The 22,282-nt window shown below is 37.4% G+C and overlaps 1 protein-coding gene across 3 annotated transcripts in view; it reads right to left on the bottom strand.

Moving 5' to 3' along the window:
* The window catches only part of BCL2L13 (BCL2 like 13), a gene marked incomplete at both ends in the record, with an annotated part of 51,209 nt that overhangs the window by 3,397 nt on the left and 25,530 nt on the right, over positions 1–22,282 (bottom strand). For 2 of the 3 annotated variants that reach the window (XM_084254793.1, XM_084254794.1), the window contains 2 exons: positions 16,370–16,513; positions 22,066–22,135. The exons of the other annotated variant lie outside the window; for it this stretch is intronic. In XM_084254793.1, coding sequence (XP_084110919.1) covers positions 16,370–16,513; positions 22,066–22,135 — 214 coding nt within the window. The remainder of the gene's footprint in view (positions 1–16,369; positions 16,514–22,065; positions 22,136–22,282) is intronic. 3 annotated transcript variants of the gene reach the window in all.

Genomic DNA, 22,282 nt, shown 5'->3' with positions numbered 1-22,282 from the left:
ATTTCCCCTTGTCCACCCCCTTGCAACAGCTCATTTCTGTCTTTATGGCTTTGTCTATGCTGGTGAGCACTTACCAGTACCTGCTACTAACAGCATGTGTTCAAGGATCGTCCCTGTTGTTGCAGGTATCCTTAGTTCCTTTCTTTTAATGGTGCTATATTTCATTATAAGGACATACCACCTTTTGTTATTAATTCATCAGCTGGTTGACATCTGAGTTATCTCTAGTTTTTGGTTATTGTGAACAGTGCTTCAGTGACCTTCACAGACAAGCTTTTCCTTAACTACCTACTTCCAGTTCTTTTGAATTGGAGTTATTGGGTCATACAATTTTTAATTTTATTTTTCATTTATTGAGGTGCTCCCAAACTACTTCCCAAAGTAAATGCACCATTTTATACTCTAACCAGCAATGCCTCAGAGTTCTAATTTCTCCACATCCTCCTCAATACTTGCTACTATCTGATTTTTTAAATTATAGCCATGGGGCCTCCCTGGTTGCGCAAGGGGTTAAGAGGCAACCTATGAAGCTAGCTGCAGCCACTGCAGCATGAGTTCAATCCCCGGCCAGGGAGCAACTCACATGGCACAGCAGACCTCTCCTGACTCACCCACTGTTCCCCTCAGCCTTCAGTCAATCTGCCTGTTCTGTTCCCCACTCTGTCTCTGGTGAATCCTCTCATCGCCCCCACTCCCACTTCTGGCCTGTACCCCAGTTCTTGTATGCATAAATAAATCTTTAAAAAAATTTTTTTAAAAATTATAGCAATCCTGGGGGAGGGGAAGTGGTATCTCACTGTGGTTTTGTTTTTCTCTAATGACTAATGGCTTTTAGCATCTTCATGTGCTCACTGGCCATTTGTATATCTTCCTTGGAATAAAATCTTATTCACATATTTTGCCCATTTTAAAACTGGATTACTATATTCCTGAATTAACATTTTCGTCTATTGTTTTTAAACAAAACTGCTGCTCAGCTGGATATTAAAATAACCAATTGTTTGGGAACAAGAGTACTTTTAATTAGGTTGAGCCTAAATGAAACAGATAATAAAAAGTACTAAAGTAACTAGTAGTCTATGCTAATTAATAATTTTAGCCTTAAAAAGTCTCCTCTGCCATTAATGCCATTACTTGTATGTACTATTTTTCTAGGCTTCAAACTCCACATGACTTAAAAGGGACCTAATATAACTATGATCTTAATGATATTCAATCTCTTTTATACTTTCATTATATTTTCATCAATATAATGGTAATACAAAAGCACTCGACAGTTCTGGGACTACCATCAATAATAAATGATAACAGAGAGTCCCTTACAATCAGTGCAGCACATAAAGGCTGCACATCAATAGCAGACGTCATTAATTAGAGAGAGCCAGAAAAGAATACTTGTCCTACCGAAGAACAGGAAGTACAAATACTACTTCTACATCATTCTGTCTTATCCCAGACTTAGTAATTTTTCATTCTAGTTAGCATCTTCTTCTAGTTACTCAGTAAGTGCTAAATATATGTCAAAATATTCATTCTTAAGTGACCCTTAACATGTCTAAATATATTTTCCCTTTCAACACCTTCTATTTTTCTAGCACAGCAATCACTTTCACCAGAACTAATGCAAAAGGCTCCTTTCTTCTTAACCCTGTAATCCAATGTGGAGATGAGAAACACCATTTCACAAGTCAGCTAAGCCAAAAGCTAAGAGTCATATTGTATTTCTCCCGCTTCTGAAGCAGTTGCTTCTTATTGCTGGGAAGTGTGCTACTTAGAGGCTAGTGATAAAACCATATCACCTCTGCCCTCACAGAGTTTAAGATGGAGATTAAAATCTAGTGAAAGAGACAAAGAGAGAAACTTATTTGGGGATTCATCAAAGGCCTCTTCGAAGAGAGAACAATAGAGCTGGATCTTAAAGAATAAATAACAACCAACAAACCAAGATGGTCCAAGGAGCAGAAAAGCACAAATAAAAATACAGCACTGAGAAACCTCATCTCATGTGTAGGCAACTAGTGGGTCTTCTATATTTCAATGCATAGGACAGTAAGTGAAGAAACACAAAGGTAAAAAAGTAGGGAAGATGAGGCATGATGCATGAATGGAAAGTAAAATATCAGTGTCTTTCTGGATATAAAACAAGGATATGCCTCTGTCTAACAGAAGGTCAATGTTTTCCCACAGTCTTGCAGACTTTGACAAAGATCTTGGTTCTATTGAAAAATGATTTTTCTATTGAAAAAAATCTTTCTGGGGCCTCCCTGGTGGCGCAAGGGGTTAAGACGCAATGTACGAAGTTGTCTGCAGGCGCAAGTTCAATCCCCAGCTGGGGAGTTTCCCACATGGTACAGCAGACCTCTCCTGGCTCTCCCCCTGCTACCTTCAGAAGTGTTTTTCAGTCAATCTGCCTGTTCTGTTCTCCACTCTGTCTCTGGTGAATCCTCTCATGCCCCGCACCTCTGGCCTGTATCCCAGTTCTTATATGTATGAATAAATCTTTAAAAAAAAAAAAAAACAGAAAAATCTTTCTCCCACCCCCCCCCCATATGGCAACTCTTAGACACCATTAATAACTTGAGAGCTGAAGAGATGAATCTGAGGTACCAGAGGCCATTAGATAAAGGCATAGAATTTTAGAGTAGTGCCATATTTTAAATGTATTTCTAATTACCTGATTCCTTCAATTAAAAAGCAAAATGGCATAGTCATTCAATATTTAGAATAATATCTTGTAAAAAAATTTAAAGGCTACAGTACAGTGAATGGTTTCAAAGGAGGTAAGACCAAATTTTCCTCTCTAATTCCTAGGGTCATCATTTAGCCCAAATTTGTCTTCACATATTAGGAACCTACATAAGAAGGAAGGCTTGTGTTGGTGAGGTGGTTCGCTGTCTCTACAAGTGCTGTGCTAAATTCCCAAGTCCTGCCTTCCTATTCATGCAGATACTAACATTTTAGATGAGCAGAAAATGTTTGGCAAATAGAAAGAAACATTGAGACTTTTCCCTTAGAACTGTGCATTCATACAAAACTATACCATTTTAGGGGAGATTTCAGACTCTGAAACATATCCATGGATCCCAATTTAAGATTCCTTATCTGGCTCTTTCAAGGAATAGCTGAAATTTCATGCCCTCTGGACTATTGAATCTAACCTTGCTCTTCTATTTCTCCTGAGCTCATAGCTCAGAGTCTTGGCCACACAAGGTATAATAATTATACACTTGTACCACATATCTAATTTTTTCATAAGTATTAGTCATATCCCCAACTAGATTAATACCTCAGGGGAAGAAAACATGTTTTAAACTTCCCTGTTATCCTCATGTAACACCTAACATTTGCTGAGAAAACAATGATACTCAATATAACGCTTGGCTGACAGGAAAATAGGTTCCATCTTTGGATATAAAAGCAGCTCTGAACATTAGCTGTTTTGATTTTCTCAGGCACTGGTAGATACAGCTCTTTATTCATCTCTCCACTTCTACTCATATGGACTGCACCTCAGTGTCTGCTGACCAAGGTCACACAGTGCTGGGGCTGAAGGGAGAATTCCAACACCCTCAACCCCCCTCTGCATTCTGACTAACTCAAGTCACCTGATCCCATCCACCCAGAATGCCCTCCCCCTCAATTCTGCCCTTCTGAATCATTACCTCTACAGTCTTAAGTAATTAATCTGTTCTCCTTGCTATAAAATGTATAGGAAATAGTACATGTTATAGACTCTAATAACTATAGGCTCCAAGAAGCTAAGGATACTTTTTATGACATCTTTGTTATATTGATTTCTTTTCTCAGCCCACTCCTCCCAGGTGTCTTACAGGATTCCATACATATTATGTGAACATAATTACATTAATCATATATATCATTATATTAATAGAAATCAATCTGGGGGAACTTAAACAAGCTGGCCTGGCTCTTGAATCTGGAAATATTCCCCTGAAATACAGCTATCATTTCTCTTTCTGCATGACTGCCTTGTAATCACCAACCCACAAGGATGGAACATTCTTTATGTGCAACATAACATGTACCATAACCTGCTTTTCTGGACCTGCAAGTCTCTCAGAAGAGGAAATACCTCTGTTTTTCAACTTTTTCTGCTATACACAATCAGTGGAGGTCTGAGCAGGATTGAATAGGTTCAAGACTGCTTTTTTCTTACGCCCATGCAAAAAAAAAAAAAAAAAAAAGACTGCTTTTTTCAAAGCAAAGCTCAGTTTAGGATGTACTGCAAGTGGCTCAGCTACTAAAGATTCAGAACATAATAGACAAAGTCTGGCTATTCTGAGCAAAAGCCCCACCAGACTACCTAAGAGGATTCTCAAAATTTACAACTAATCCTTGCTGCTGGGCCTCGCCAGTGGCGCAGCGGTTGAGCGCTGGGATGCGAAGTTGCCCGCAGCCTCTGCAGCACCGGTTTGATCCCGGGCTGCTCCCCCGCCACCGGAGGAGGGTCCCGCATGGCACGCAGACCTCTCCTGCCGCCCGCTGCTCCTCTCAGCAGTGGACTTCGGTCCTTCTGCCTGCTCTGCTCCCTGCTCTGGCTCTGGTGCATTCTCTCACCCTCCCGCGCTTCTGACTGTACCCAGTGCTTGTATAAATAAAAAAATAAAATAAAATAAAAATAAAAATAAATCTTAAAAAAAAAAATCCTTGCTGCTTTCCAAAACGCCCTTCACTTTAAGATGCGATTACGTTTTCAAGACGCCTTTGCAGATTCAGTGCTACTTTACTAAAACACATTTTCTCTCTTGGCATTCTACAATAGCCACTAAAAAAAAAGTAATTCACTGTGGCTTTCTTGATATTTCTTTATTTTAAACAACTATTGGCTCCTATATGTATAGGGTTGTACTTAACTAAAAGTACAATATAACCAGTAATCCAGAAAAGTCATAGTAGATACTGTCATGTTAAAGAGAAACTGAAGGTCCTCCCTGGGTGCAAGGGGTTGTCTCAGCACTATGAAGCTATCAGCAGCCACTGCAGCACCAGTTTGATCCCTGGCCAGGGAGCTACCCACATGGCGCGGCAGACCTCTCCTATCTCGTGTGCGCTGCTCCCCTCAGCAGGGTGTTTCAGTCAGTCTGCCTGTTCTGCTCCCCACTCTGTCTCTGGTGAATCCTCTCACCTCCCCTCCCCCCACCCCATACCTCTGACCTACACCCAGGTTCTTGTATGCTTAAATAAATAAATCTTTTTTTTTTTAAAAAAAGTACTGAAAATAGTGTACTCTTGCCAGTCTTTCATTAACATTTAAAAATTTTCATATAAAATATTCAAAAAGTGCTACTAACACCACCCCCCAATCAATGTTATTTGGAGATAAGAAATATATTTCTCATGTACTTTATTTTTAGTCTTAGAATCACATCAGCTCTCACTCTCTGTTCACTCTCTACAAGTTTTGTAAGCTGTTTCCATGCCATTTCAAAATATGTACAGGAGCTGGATTCACAGAACAATCTTACAATTACACAGCTCTTAAACAGAAAGGTTATCCAGAGGTTAGAGAAGTCTTAAATATCAGCTGATAGGGATTCTCAACTAGCTACTTATCTATATTTCTAAAAACAGACCTCTGACAGTAAGAACTGATTAAAAGTAAAAAAACAAAAACAAAAAACAAACAAAATGAAACACAGCAAAAAAATGTAAGAAGTTTAATCCTTAGACAGGAGACCTTTGCTACTTTTTTCTTTTGGGTTCCAAGCCAAAACAAGTGAAGTGGAAATTTCAAAAGTTCTATCATGAAGAAATAGGAGGAAAGTTAACAAGCTGAAATAGAATTTAGTGTAAAATGACTTTTCTTTTTATTTTTAATAATCCAAAGTTAGTAAAAGAGTTAAGACCATTCTTTACTCCACATCTAGAGGGTCTTTTCATCTCATCCAAGATACTAGGTCAACTTGTTTAAAATTACAACTTTGGAGTAATGGATTCTTAAAAGCAAATTCTTAAAAGCAAATTACAACTTTGGAGTAATGGATTCTTAAAAGCAAATTCTTAAAAGCTATAATGGCTGACCTGACAACACGTTTCTGTATTCAGGACATACCATTTTAATGAAGGTTCACCATCTTGTGCTCTTAGGTAAAAAGTTCAAAGAAAGAATAGATGGCCACTGAAACTCTTACTCCTGGAGACAAGTCATATAAAGCAAAAATAAAAAATTTCCTTTTCACAATTACTGACATTATTGAAGAAAAGCCTTTCACTAAATGACAAAAAGCTAGTCTGGATAACAGTTCACCTAAAATTTAACACATTAGAGGAACAACATTTGCAAGTCGTTTAGAAGTATTTCAACAAGTTAAATTATTTTTAGGACAAAATATTTGTATTGGAACTATCTCTTTAGTCCCAATATGGAAAACAAAAAGGAGTAACTTCAAGTGCTCAAAACTATAAAACTAATTGGAACCAATTATCAGAGGTTAAATATGTGTAAAAAAATCAGAGGCCTTGTTCTGTTCCCCACTCTGCTTCTGGTGAATCCTCTCACCCTCCCCCCACATCTCTCGCCTGTACCCCACCTCTTGTATGCATAAATAAATAAATATTTTAAAGAAATGTAAAAAATAAAAAAGCAGAGGTTTTTAAAAAATAATTGAAATCCATAGAAACCAGGTAACTTACCCAGGATAGTTTGCTATGAGAACTGGATGTCAATAATCACAGGTAATCCTTGTACAGCTCTGATCATACAAACTTCTAAAGGCTTTAATCCTATTTAAACCTCAAGATGCTATGAAGTAAGTCTGACTATCTCCATTTTATAGACACAGAAACTGAAGCAAGTGAAAGGGTAAGTAATTTGCCCAAAGCTCTAAGCCCAGGCAGCCTAGCCCCAGGGTCCACGCTTTTATCAACTATGCTATCCTAACTTTCAGGCTGAAGTCCCTGGGTTCCTCATACTAATTTTTTTCCCTAAGTTTATGGCCAGAAGTACGTGGAAAAGTGTAGGGTAAGAAAAAAAAAAATCAGGCTTTTCTGCCCTCCCACCATCAGGATAGATGAGGGAACCCTGTGATCCTGAATGCATGCCTGATGGCGGGCACCTGAAGTGGGTACACCTGTGCTAAGACTGCTTTTTAAGGGCGGTGTCACAGGGACGCCAGTAGAAGCCGAAAGAGAAGAAGCCCGAAGCAGAAGCAGAGAACGCCAGAGAGCCCAGATAGAGTGAAGATTTGCTGGGGGCTGGGAGGACTGCCAGACTCCCAGCCCCCCAGCACCCCTGCCTGCGGTGTATCGGGTAAATCCCAATAAAAAGACCTGCAAAGGGCTTCCCCGGTGGCGCAGCGGTTGAGCGCTGGGTTGCGAAGCTGCCCGCGGCCTCTGTGGCGCCGGTTCGATCCCCGGCTGCTCCCCGGCCACCAGAGGAGGGTCCCACATGGCGCGCAGACCTCTCCTGCCGCCCGCTGCTCCCCTCAGCAGTGTACTTCGGTCCTTCTGCCTGCTCTGCTCCCCGCTCTGGCTCTGGTGAATTCTCTCACCCTCCCGTGCTTCTGACTGTACCCAGTGCATGTATAAACAAAACGAACGAACAAATAAATAAATAAAAAAAATAATAAAAACATGCCTCTATAAAAAAAAAAAAAATGCTTAAAAAGACCTGCAAAAACCCACTAAGGACTCTGACTCCTCCTTTACCTGGTCTGCATGGGATCAGAAAACCTGCACTGTGGTCCTTCCTGACCCTTACAAAAAGTAAATGTTTCCTTCAAGCAAATACACAAAGATATGTACATGAAACTCTTCAACTGAAAAGAAGACTGAAATACAGATATTAAAGAAATATTTTAAATAAACATAAGATAAAATATCATAACTTTGGTTTTGGTGTTTGGAATCATCAAACACCTTGATTGTTTCAAAGAATCATTTCAAAAATGGCAGTATCTGCTTCATGATTATAATCACTGCATTTTGTTTTGCTCTTTTTGTTCTTGTTGTTCACATCAGTTATAAATTATTCTGCCACTTCAGGGTCATAGGTCCTGACAAAGCAAGCTCTTACAAAATGAACTTTTCCATCTGAAGATGCTTTGGCAGAACTCCAAAAACCATATTCACTGGAAAACTCACCTAGGGACTCATTGCCCCTAAAAGTATGCCAACAAGCATTCTCGTTACTTGCAAGCCCTTATAAAAATATCTCTCAAGTAGTCACCTTACAAAATAAATACAGATAAGTGGTTTTCTACATTTGGTCAAACTAATAACCATTTTTGCTCACTATTAACCTACAATGAGAAAATAGAGAGTGTAAAAGAAATCCCAGAAAAGTAATTTTCCACCTAATATGGTAACAAGGCCCACAAAATACATTTCAGAACAAAATGCAGTGATCGCCCATCCTCACAAACGGATCCTATTTACCCTTACTACACTACATTGACCGCAACTGAAGCCCACTTAACTGAACTCATATCACCTGTTTATCATTTCCTACCATATGAAAACTCTGTTCTAACAAATTCCCACGAGACAGTTTTCAACTATCCTTAACTTAAAAAAAGACTACTTTTGTGATTTGATATTCTTAAACTAGAAATCAGATGCTTTAAGTCAAAGAGAAAAAAGAAACACTTAGTTTTATTAATACTACATAAACATCATGACTGACATAAGATGACATTTCCCCCAATAACCTTTTATGCAATCTAAAACTAAATCTTTCATAATAAGTACTTAGTTCAGTATATGACAAAAGAGAAAATAAGAGAAGCCTTACCAGGTGGACTTGCACCTTTGCAGGAGACAGCCTTATTTCTAATGTAGCAACACAGCCCAGAAAACGAGACAGTGAGTGAGAGGGAGGGAGGGAGCAGGATGAGTCAGGGACAATCACTGTGTGCCAGTCTGTCCTGACTGTGCTGCAGCCCAAGCAGAAGTCAGACTCAAACTCAAGAGAAATTTCAATCAGACTTAAAAGATGAGGTCAAAAAAAAAAAAAAAAAAGCAAAAAGGGACATCTGAAAACTTGATGTTTGTAAAAACATAACATTCTCATAAACCACTATGATATCACTATTTTTTTCTGAGCAAAGTAGTTCAGAGGGTTAAATGAATTTCCCCCCAAAACACAGGGTTAATATTTAATAGAGCTGGGGGCTATAAACAAATCTTGTGATTTCCAATCGTGTTTTCAACTCACCACTCTGGTAAGATGAAAAAAAAAGAGGCAAAATAAAAATATATTAAAGACCCTATCTTGTAATTCTAATGCCAATGTAACTGAAAGTAATACTTCCGTTCTAGCTCTAAAATTATAAAAATGAGGGGCCTACCTGCTGGCCAGGACTAAAGTCTCCGAGCTACCCCACATGGTGCAGCAGACCTCTCCTGTTTCCCTGATCCTCCCCTCAGCAGTGTATTTCAGTAAATGAGCCTGTTCTGCTCCCCACTCTGTCTCTGGTGGATCCTCTCACACCCCGCACCTGTAGCCTACACCAGAGTTCTTGTATGCATAAATAATAAAAATAAATCTTAAAATAAATAAAATTATAAAATGATGTTTCTAACTAATCTGTATTTCTACTTGCTCCCCAGATACTCATTCCCTCCTTTTGCTTTCCTGCTACCCTTTGAACACACCTACCTCAAAGCACATATCATGCTACATGTGGGTAGCACCTTTTACACTTCGGTCTCCTCCATTAGATCTAAGTTCAAAACTAACTCCAAGATTGGCTTATCAGAGCAGATGCCATCCAGGGAATCAGAGCTGAGGTTAAGAAACCTGAGTAATGGATGGATTACTGGAGGCTCAGTTTCAACAATAAGAGTTAAAAACTCTGGGAGAATGCAATCATCAGAAGGTTCCCACAATACTGTTAGATTTATAAACCAGGTGCTCACAGTAAATATGAGAAAAATCTCCTCATGCTTCCAGCAAGGAGAGAGAAAAGAAGCCATTTTGAAATAGTTTTTTTTTTTAAGATTTTATTTATTTATGCATACAAGAACTGGGGTACAGGCCAGAGGTGCAGGGGGTGAGGGGTGAGAGGATTCACCCGAGACAGATTGGGAAACAGAACAGGCAGATCGACTGAAATACACTGCTGAGGGGAGCAGCGGATGAGTCAGGAGAGGTCTGCTGTGCCAGACCTGGGTAGCTCCCTGGCTGGGGACCAAACTCATGCTGCAGTGGCTGCGAATAGCTTCATGAGTTGTATCTTAACCCCTTGCGCCACCAGGGAGGCCTGAAATAGTTTGTTCTTAATAGGGACTGCCCTCAAGAGAAACCAGTTAACCAGAGCCTCGTTAGCTCTGGATAGGTCAGCCTAACCTATCTGGGGTTTGAGAAATCCAACTCCAGCCCACTCTAGCCATCCTCCTCCATCTAAGGGTGGGGGCAAAAAAATGAAAAACACTTGTAAAATTTACAGTGCAGAGGCGCAGGCTCAGTCCTAACCCAATCATAGGACTCTAAAACACTTCTCCTCCTCCCACACCTCACCACTACAACATTACTCAAGGCCTGTTTTCAGTAGTACCTTTTACCCAGCACATGTCTGAGGATGAAGAATTACAGGGCATACAAAAAGCAGGGGGTAAAAAAACAACCACAAGTTGAAGAGATGGAGCAAGCATGACAACCAGATATGGCAGAGATGTTGGAATTAGCATATCCAAGAATTTAAAACAATGATGATTAATAAGCTTAAGAGTTCTAATGTATAAAGTAGACAGCATGCAAGAACAGATGGGCAATGGCAGCAGACTGAAATCTTAAGAAAGAACCAAAAAGAAATGCTAGGGATCAAAAGCACTAACAGAAATAAAGAGTGCTTTGATGAACTTATTAGTAGACTAGACAGGGCTGAGGAAAAGAATCTCTGAGTTTGAGCATATCTGAATAGAAACATCGAAAATGGAAGAGCAAAAACAGGGCAAACAAAAACAAAAACAAGATTATCCAAGGACTGGGACAACTACACAGGATGTAACATACCTGTAGTTGGAAGGAGAAGAAAGGAACAGAAAACTTGAGAAAAAATGACTGAGGATTTTATGACTCAGTCATAAAATGACTGAGTCATAAAATGTATTGCCAATGTTTTCTTCTATATATTTAATTGTTGCGGTATGCTTAGTCTTCAATCTATTTAGAATTTATCTTTGTGTGTGGAGTGAGAGCGATCCAGCTTTATTCTTTCACTTGTGGCCTTTCAGTCTTCCCAGCACCATTTGTTAGAGACTCTCCTTTCCCCATCGTATTGTCCTGGCTCCTTAAGTATTGTTATAAACGTGGGTTTATTTCTGGGCTTGCAAAGTTGTTCCATTGGTTCATGTGTCTATTTTTCTGCTAACAGCATATTGTTTTAATTACTATTTTTTTTAAAGAATCTTAAAGGAATGTTTTTTGGGTTTTTTTTTAAGATTTTATTTATTTATACAAGCACTAGGTACAGTCAGAAGCGCGGGAGGGTGAGAGAATTCACCAGAGCCAGAGCAGGGAGCAGAGCAGGCAGAAGGACCGAAGTACACTGCTGAGGGGAGCAGCGGGCGGCAGGAGAGGTCCGCGCGCCATGTGGGACCCTCCTCCGGTGGCCGGGGATCAGCTGGGGATCGAACCGGCGCTGCAGAGGCCGCGGGCAGCTTCGCAACCCAGCGCTCAACCGCTGTGCCACCGTGGAGGCCCTTAATTACTATTTTTTTAGCCTAAAGTCAGGTAATGTGATGCCTTGGTTTCTCTCTTTTTTTTTTTCCCCCTCAGGATTGCTTTTGCTATTCAAGGCCTTGTATTCCATACCAATGTTTGTATTTTCTATACAATTTCTTTGAAGAATATCATTGATATTTTCATGGGAATTAATCACTTTTGGAACAATGTTCACTTTGCCTACATTGAGTCTCCCCAACTATTAGCATGGAATTTCTTTCCCTCTCCTTATGTCATGACCTATATCCTTTGATGACACTTTGAAGTTTTTTTGTATTAATGAAATAGTGGTTAGGTTAATGCCAAGGTTTTTATTCTTTTTGAAACAATTGTGAATAGAATTATTTTCTTCATTTCATTTTCTTCTCATTGATTGTCTATAAAATCGCAATAGAGTTTTTTATGTTAATTTTGTAACCTGCCACTTTGCTGTATTCACTTACGGTTTCTAAAAACCTTCTGGTGGAGCATTTAGGGCTTTCTATAGAAATTATTATATTGCATACAAATAATGGTAGTTTCACATTTTCTTTTTTTTTTAAAGAGTTATTTATTTATATATACAAGCACTGGGTACAGTCAGAAGTGCGGGAGGGTGAGAGAATTCACCAGAGCCAGAGCAGGGAACAGAACTGGCAGACTGACAGAATACACTGCTGAGGGGAGCAGCAGGCGTGGCAGGAGGGGTCTGCGCACCATGTGGGACCCTCACTGGCGGCCGGGGATGGAACCCGTGCTGCAGAGGCTGCGGGCAGCTTCGCAGCCCAGAGCTCAATCGCTGCGCCACCAGGGGAGGCCCTCACATTTTCTTTTCTAATCTGGATTCCTTTTATTTCCTGTTGCCAGACTGCTCTAGTTAAAACCTCTAAGACTAAATAAAACAGAAGTGGTGGCAGTGGGCATCCTTGTCTTGTTCTTGATCTTAAACGCTTTCAGTTTTTCACTATGAAGTATGACATTTTCTGTCGGTTTGTGATATATGGCCTTTATTATGTTGAGGTAGGTCCCCTCCATTTTCATATTAAGTTTTTAATCATAAATGGGTATTGAATCTTGTGAAAAACTTTCTTTACATATATTGATATTGTTTGCTCCAAAAATGAATGTCTTTTTTAAAAAGCAAACTGGTTATATGAATTCTAAACCTTAATAAGTATTCTCAATACTAGTACTGAAAATCATCTCAAATATACTAAGACAAAAACTATCACAAAACATAGGTCACAGAAAAAGTACTAAGTACTAAACTATGTGCAGAGCTCCAAAAGGCATTTATCATTGCTATTTCTCTTTATAATTCAGAGAATATTATTTTTCTCTTTGCAAATCTATGGACCAAAACCTTGCCTTTTCCTAAAGAACTACATGCCACATTGTCATTCATCCAACAGAATATGGCTGCCATCACCTTTCCCTTTTCTGTAGGTTTTTAAAGCTCATTCCATGTTGGCAGCTAGGCAGTTTCACCTTATTCAAGTGGCTGATAGATGACACATCACCTGTAGAAATCACACAGCTGACTTTACATAACAGACACCAGACAGGCAGGTAACATCATGTAGCTAAATGCTTCTCTTCAGGAAGGGTGGGTGCCTTACATAACAGACATGGAACTTATGAGTCAAATAATTCTCCTCAGGAAGGTTAGTGACAGTTTTAAGAGCTGTGAATATTTAATACAAAGTACTTTAAAGGTGATTCATGTTGACACTACCAGAATGTATTTTCACCAATCAGTCATAAAAGCAATCTCTACATTTTAAACACACATACATAACACTTACCCTTGCCAATGTGAAATGCAGATTGGGCATACAAATTTAGAAAGAAAAGTATACTTTAAATGTAAGCATGGACTGGGCCTAAGGGTTAACTCTCAGCACTATCACCACTATGGCCTGAGTTCAATCCCCACCAGGGAGCTGACCCACATGGCACAGCAGACCTCTCCTGTCTCACCCGCTACTCCCCTCAGCAGTGTATCTCAGTAGATCTACCTGTTCTGATCCCCACTTTGTCTCTGGTGAATCCTCTCACCCCCTGCACCTCTGGCCTACACCCCAGTTTCTACACAAAAATAAATAAAATCTTCTAAAAAATAACTATAAGCAAACTAGTTATTTATATTACTGTTCTTATTCTTTGCACATACATTTTATTTTATATATATATATTTTAGCCTCCAAGTCCGGCTGCACATAGGTTTTAAATTAATAAAAAATACTTTCTCTGTAACAAATTGTAATCATCAACAAACTTCAAAGCACTCCATCACAATAAAACTAAAAATCAAGGAGGGAATATATAACATCCCCTGGGTCTTTCCCCTTGGTTGTAAAGCACCATATAGGATAAGTGGAAACGAACCTGCAGCATCCCCCAGCTCTCACACAAACCATACACTACACTCACCAAGATAATTTTAAATGTACTAAAATAGGAAGAAAAAAAGCAATAATAAATTCTCATAGTTCTTATTTTAAAGAACAGATTTAAAATATTATTTTCCTAAGACAAATGCTCAGCATTTCATTCCCTAAATATTTACCAAGCTTCTAAACTTAGTATGTTCCATACTAGTATCCGCATTAAATTCCACTTTTCTCTTTCTTTAAACTCAAACTCCTAGCTGCACAGTGGCTAAAAAGCAATAATGTGTGCTATAGTTTATAAAAACTATTCTCACTACAAAATCACTAAAAGTTCGGTGAATTACAACAAACACAGTTTAAAAACCATTTCTGGGCTACAAGAAAGGAAGAGAAATTCCCAGGGAAAAACAGAGTGAAAAGAAAAGAGAGAGACGAGAACAATGAACTGTGAGATAAAACAGGAGAAATAAATCTTTGCTCAATTGTAATTCAAATGTCAGTGGGGCTGTACCACATTACAAACTTTAACTACATCCTATATGTCTTCCCTGCTCTCTTTTTCTTCATAGAATATACCAACACCTGATGTACTATGTACCTTAATTATGTTTATCTTCCTCAATTAAAATGTAAGCTCCATGGGGTCAAGGATATTTTCTGTTTATAACTGTCTACTCAGAATCTGAAACAGAGCATGGTATATTATAAGTATTCAATAAACTGTACAAGAAAAGCTGAGGTAAATAAAACGATGAAGTAAGATACAGAGGCAAATACCAGGATGAAAAAATTGCTACTATAAAGCTTTAGACAAAGACTTTAAGACAAAAAAACATTTTTAGGGACAAAGACCATGCCAAAAGTTTCAAGTTGCCAAGAGTATTCAATAATTGTAACTTGTAGTCACCCAACAAAATAACCTGAGGAAAAACAATCTCCAAATTGACAGAACTAAGGAGGAAACTGAAAATCTGCCATCATAACAGCAGATTTGAATGTACCAAACATCAGCCAACACAGCAATCGAGATCATGCATTATTCTCAATGGGGACAATTAAGAGGGTGAAAATTGGTTTTGTAGCTGTATGAAATCTTAGATATTACAATGACTGGTGCCCTCCAAAGGGCCACAGTACATAAGTAGACTTATACTGTAGTTTAAAATTTCATGGCGGGTAGGGAGAATAGGGAGAAGAGGGAGATGGATAGGGAAAAAAATCCAAAAAGAGTTCGTAGGGGAGAAATAATGAACAAAAGACTGGTAAACAAAGACCAAGGTGAATCTCAAAAACCTAAGATTAAGTGAAAAAAAGCTAATTAGAGAAGAACACATAGTATAATACTATATAATTAAAGTTCAAAACAAAAAAAATAGTATTTTATCTAAGGGTATGTGTGTGTATAAAAACTATAATAAAAAAACAAAATTCAGAGGCCTCCCTGGTGGCGCAGGCAGTTGAGCGCCGCACTGTTAAGCTGTCCACAGCTTCTGCAGCGCAGGTTCGATCCTGGCCAGCTGTGGAGATACCCACATGGCGTGGCAGACCTCTCCTGTCTCGCCCGCTGCTCCCCTCAGCAGTGTATTTCATCAGTCTGCCTGTTCCGTTCCCTGCTCTGTCTCTGGTGAATCCTCTCACCCTTCTGCGCATCTGGACTATAACCCGGTTCGTGTATAAATAAAAATAAATCTTAAAAAAAAAATTCAGAACAGAAGTTATCTTTGTGAAGTAGGTAGGACCATGCTGAAATCTAGGAGCACATAAGGAGATATAAAAATGTTGGCTGTGTTCTTCGATGGGGATGCACAGGTGTACATTTTATTATTCCTCATCCCTCATTTAAATATTAGTATGAAATTTTCATAGGAACTGCTTTAAAATATCACGTTAATTCACTATAAATATAATCTTAGTAATTTAACTTAAAACTGTATGGATAGTTTCTCCATTAGTTTGTCATTCAATATTGATATCAAACCTATACTTTTAAAAACACAACCATGGGGGCCTTAATTTTTTATTTATTTACCTTAAATGCTTTTTATAAATTGTAATATTTTTCATTGAGTTAACACTGGTCACCACACTATAAGTGATTTAGATGTATAGGTCCACGCCTCTTCAGATTTTAGTAACCATACCACACCCACCACCAAAGCACCCATAATTCTCTACCATAGATAATTGGGCTCCCACCCCGCTTTGCTTCCCACCGTCAGCCTCCCCCCACCCCAGCAGCCTCAATTCCATAATCAGATTTTTCTTAATTTTTTTAAAAGAAAATATTTTTTAAAAAAATCACAACTCATACCCAGCCACCTTGCTGAATGATGTACTCTGCTGCACAGTCCTCCAGATACGTCACACCAAACTGCAGCAATGAATGCAAAGGTTCTTGACCACGTCTGGTCAACTCCAAAAGCATTTGTTGTAGCAAAACCAGAGGCACCAAAATCTTCAATGCAAAGATGAGAGAGTAAAAAAACAAACTGAAATTCTTATAATTCATTTTCTGTTCAAATACTAGAAAATTATACTTAGAGGCATCATTATAGAATCCATTTGTTATTATAAGAAATAAACATTGACCCCCTACTAGAATTTTTGCTTATGTTTCATTAGGTGGCAGAAATAAGTACTATATGAAAAAATGGGTTCGTGTGTGTGTGTATGTGAGAGACAGAGAAACAACATATGTATAAGGAAGTTCATAGAAGCATTATTTATAAGCAAAAGAATGGAAACAATCCAGCAGGGTCCAGTTAAATAAATTCTGACAACATCACAGTTTCAAAAGAATCAAATTGTTCAGTGCCCAAACATCAAGATTTACTTTAAGTGAAAAGAGCAAGGTAATGCAGTGTTGTACAATAGTGTCATCAAAAAATAAATAAAAAGCATGACATATACACGTTTGCATAATCCTATAGTATACCTGGAAAAATATACAAAAAAACCACTAGTAATAGTGGTTGCCTGATGAGAGGAAACTAAGCAGCCTGCAATAAGGATGAGAAAATACTTTCAACGTTGTATCTTTCTGTACATTTTGTGTTTTGTACCATGTGCTTTTAATACCTATCTGAAAATTAGGACTTTTAAAATCTTGTAAAAGTCATTAAATATATGACATAAACTAGGGTCATTTGCCTTCTAAAAAATAACAGCTTATTGAAAAAACTAAGTATAACCATCTGGGCGCAATCTCTTCCGTATAAAACATAAAAAAGGTCTCCACACGACTGGAAAAGGAAAGCTAAAGGAAATTAAGCCAAGTCTGATTCCTTGTTACTGAATTGCCAAGGTAATATCTCAGTAAAAACTGAGATATTACAACTGAGATATTACAAACAGAAAAGACAATGACTTTATGTTCATAATAATATTCTTTGGTTTTTAAGCAGCCCTGCAGGAATCTATATCAAAATCTGAAAGAAATACAGTAACTATGTATCCTCATTTTTTTATATCCTAAAAAGAACTGTAGTCCAGAAGATATTAAAAACTTCTGAATACTAATGAAGAGGTTGAGGTCTTTAAAGAATATGAAATGGGGGTCTCCCTGGTGGCGCAGGAGTTAAAGACAGTGCTATCAAGCTATTGCCAGCCACTGAAGCACGAGTTCAATCCCCCGCCAGCCAGGGAGCTACCCACATGGCGCAGCAGACTTCTCCTGCCTCGCCTGCTGCTCCCCTCAGCAGTATATTTCAAAAGATCTGCCTATTCTGCTCCCCACTGTCTCTGGTGAATCCTCTCACCCCCGCACCTCTGGCTTATACCCCAGTTCTTGTAGGCATAAATAAACACATGAAATGAGTCTTTTTTCCACAGCTAGGAAATCTGCCATACTACTAAAACCAAATTCCCCTTGTCCCCCTCAAAACTTTCACCTAGCCCCAGGATTTTGTCTTAGCAGGAACAGTAAGTGAAAGTTTGTCAATCTACTAATCTACTAATATGCAACATTTTAATGTTATTCATGTTTAGGCTCTATAGACTCTTTGGGAAATGAATTGCAAACATTTTGTATTTGCTATATAAAATTATAATTTCATTTGTTCCAAAGTTACCTTCTTTCATGTATCAAAAAGTAGATGCTCAAATTTTACTAGAGATAAATCTGTAATCCTCTCTCACTACTGCCTTTTAGTCTTTTATCATATTCCCTCTCAACCACTATATTTTTAGGCTGAAATCTATTCAACTTTTAGCCTGTTCTTCATATGGTAATTTCTTCATGACTTTGATCATTTAAGTTTTTCTTTTCTGAATCTTCACCAGTAACCAGAGAGCAGAAATTAAATTTTACAGGACTAACTTTCTCTATTTGATTGATAATACTCTTGTAATTTTATGTTCGGTAATTCATTCCCCCCTGCCCCCTATATTCCTCACACATTAAATGACTACTACCAGCTTAACTGGTAGATTGCCTTTAAATAATTTTTATAATCACCTGCAAAGGTTTATGAGTTAGCTCTACAACAGCTCTCCAAGACCTTGGAAATACTTTTTATGCTTCATCTTCCATTTTACGTTTATTTTTAATTGCTAAAACAAAACTAGGTCCCCAAGTCCCCTTCCTAGAAGGTCCCACTGTTCATATCTCCAGAACTAAAAAGTAACCAAATAATCTTAATCTTTGAATTCTTTTCTGTAAACCATTCTGTACTGGTTAAGAGTAATCCCCACAATGCATATAAATTACTTTTTTCTTTAATAAGTTCTGCAGTGGAAAGGTTCTTTTGGCCATCAAAAAGGACTACCTCCACTGCTGTCTCCTCATATGGACCATGTGGCCTCTTCCTTCAGTAGGTTAGACTTAGTTAACCAAGTTATCCTATATGAAACTGCCTGGTATAGAAATGAACTATACCAATTTATAGCTTCCAGGGTCCCTTTCAATAGAATGGATATTTTGTAATAATGAATTACATATTTCAGCACTCTATATACTATTTAACCCTTCTATACTTTCTGTACCTTCTAGTAGAAGTCACACCCCACAAAATTGATCTGCATTTAATTCACTGATTAGGTTTGACCCATCAGCTTCAAAATAAAATTTCAGAGACAACAGGGCATTATATATCATCTACTATGATGCAACAGAAAATAGAGAACATCACCAATCTAAATCTGATTAGGTTTCTAGATCTACCTACCAAGGAAAAGGAAATATAGATACTAACACACACGCTAAATGACATCTCAATGAGGCAGTCAATAAAATCCAGGAGGTAGGAAAATTACTGGATGAATAACTCATAAGTAAATTAGAGAATTATAATTCAATTTAAAAAAAAGAGAGAGGCTCGAGATCTCAACCAAATGCAATCTCAACCTATCAAATGAGTCTTGATCTAAAAAAATCACCTTATAAAAATGCATTTATGAGATAACTGGGAAAATCTGAATACTGAAAGATGTGACAATATTAGAATTACTGTTAATATTTTGAGATGTGATATTGGTATTATCAGTTGGTTTAAAAAAAAGGAATTCATTACCCTTGGAAAAACATACTAATGCATTTATGAATGAAATGATATGATGTCTAGGGTTTGCTTCAAAATAATCTAGTAGGAAAGGTGTATGGGGAATAGATGAAACATGATCAGCCATATACCAGTAACTGTTGAATCTGAAAGATGCATATTCATGGAGTTTGTTAAACTATTCTCTCTGTTTTGTGTATGCTAGAAAGTTTAATAACAAATATTTCAAAAGATTAGTGATCTAACATGTCACTAAAATTTAAGTGAGGCAAAAATTTCATTTATCTTTGCTATCATTTTCTAAAGTGAGTTTAGCATACTATGAACATCATGTAGTTCCTTACTAACTTTCTAGCTAGTTTTTTTTCTGGAATAGTCACTTTCTTCTTATTTTCCTATAAGCAGTTAAGTACATAGGAAAAAATAAACTTCATGAGGAAAAAGAAAATCACCTGTAATCCTGTGATAACTACTACATATTATATAATGTTCGACACATATTTCAATTATTTCTAGACATACTATATAGTCTGCATTTATAAATGTGCACTCCTTTAAAAGATCATACTATTAATATAAGTTTACGACCAGCTTTTACCTCCACTTCTTTTGATATATTTATATTCCGCAATGCTTTTAAAATCCCTTTATAGGGACAGTAAAAAATAAATATTTAAATAAAATAAATAAATCTCTTTACAGATGAAATGACTGATATCTAATTCACCCCTAACCTGAAAGGCTTTGTAAACATTTTTTTCTCTTCTCACTGATGAACATTTCATTTAACTTCATTTACCTGCCAGCAGCTATATTCATATAACAACCTTATATAAGAATTTTGCAAACCTTCACATGAAATGTAAGACATGAGCTAGCTGCTTCATATTAGTCAAACTGAGTTTGACTGGCAGTGAGAGGAGGCAGAGCATGTAATAGTCTACTTGGCACATCTCATTTATATGAGGTACTCAAGCCACAGCCTTGAAGATCAACAGTTGGTCCAGATGAGGAACTAAAATGAAGGAGGGAATGGAACAAAAAGAAGAGTGAAGAGAGAGTGAATACTGAAGTTTACTCAGATTTTTGTATGCTAACCCTACAGAGGGAAGGGGGCATATAAGTGTTGATTATAACAATCACTAGACAGTAAGGCAAACATAAAACAGGAGAAGGCTAGTAATATTATATATCTACGTATTTGTTGGCTATATTGAGAAATATAACCAAATCTATTTTATTTATAAAATCTTTCATATGTCCATATGATTTGTTTCTTTATTCCAAGAAAACTAATGAAACAAATAGTAAAATATTTTTACAAATTATTTATAGCTAAATAACAGTAAAATTCTATAATAGTGACATGGGAACAAGGTCCTCCCATGTGTTAAAGCTAACATAATAGCAGCTGTTTAGTAAGTACTAACTATGGTGCCAGACATATATGATATATGTCTAGACATATCACAGACATATATATCATATATGTCATTTAAAATTCCAGAAAAACTTATAAGGTTACTATTATTAGCCCCATTTCACATAGTAAAAAAACCTAAGATTTAAAGAGTTTAATTAAACTGTCAAAAGATACACACCTAGTCCTTGGCAAAGCTGGAATTTGAAACAAGTCTGATTACAAAGACTATAATGCTCATTATGCTATAATACCTCCAAAGTCTGCATTAAGGAGAGCAAAACAACATATATCAATTAGGTACATAAGATCACATGGCCTAGCATATCAAAAGCCATTCTAAATAGAGCTGGCTATTTGAAAAATAATTCTACTAAACTTTTTCATCCCTAGCATTAAATCAGTAATGGCCATACTTTTTCCTCATAATTGAGTTACCCTATACTGCATCCCCTCAGACTCTGTCTTTTTGAGATGATAAGTAGATAATAAGATAATGGATAAGGGTATGGCACAATGGAAAAGCACTGAAGCTAGAATTATAAGATCTTAGCTTTAGTGTTTGTTCCAATATTTACTAGTCAAGAAGTCCTAGACAAGTCATTCTTTTTCTCTATTCAGGGAACCTAATTATATAAACAACAAATGCCAATAAAATCTATTCTGCCTTCTGCAAAGAACAGTTGTGATGATCAAATGAGATGTGACATGAGATACTTCATGAGCTATATAATACAAATGCTATTTGTTTAAGAGAATCAGAAGAAGCTGTCTCCTAAATGAAGCCCCAAGACATACACGTTAACAAAAAACCACCTGGAGATAAAAGTCATGTCTAACACAGAAAAATTAAGAAATGACGGGGAATTCAGGAAAGAAGGGTTATATTTGGGACACATATTTTTCACCCAAGCAGAACCTTGCAGTACTAACCCAAAAATTAATTTTAAAAATGTACTTAATACAATTGGACTTATGCATTGAATAATAAGCTCTAGTAGGTTTTTCTCATATGATGCTAGAAATTCATATTGCCCTTATAATTAACACACTAAAATCTTGTAAAATAAAAGGTAGTTTGGTTAATACCTTATTCCAGCCGCTGGCATGAACTGTGGTCTCCAGAGTACATTCCCGATATGCCTGATATGTCACTGGCCTGCAGAGATTTTTTTAAAAGTCTATGTCACAAAGAAGGAAAATTCTAAATTTCCAAATGAATAAATAAATATACAAATACCACTCTGCTGTTGAAATTTTTGCTAAAGTAACAAGGATTATTTAACATATTGTTTTGATGAGATGT

The sequence above is a fragment of the Talpa europaea genome, assembly GCF_964194135.1.
Source record: "Talpa europaea genome assembly, chromosome: 15".
NCBI lineage: Eukaryota > Metazoa > Chordata > Mammalia > Eulipotyphla > Talpidae > Talpa > Talpa europaea.
The sequence above is the reverse complement of the archived record's forward strand: the minus strand, read 5'-3'. Positions and strand labels throughout refer to the sequence as shown.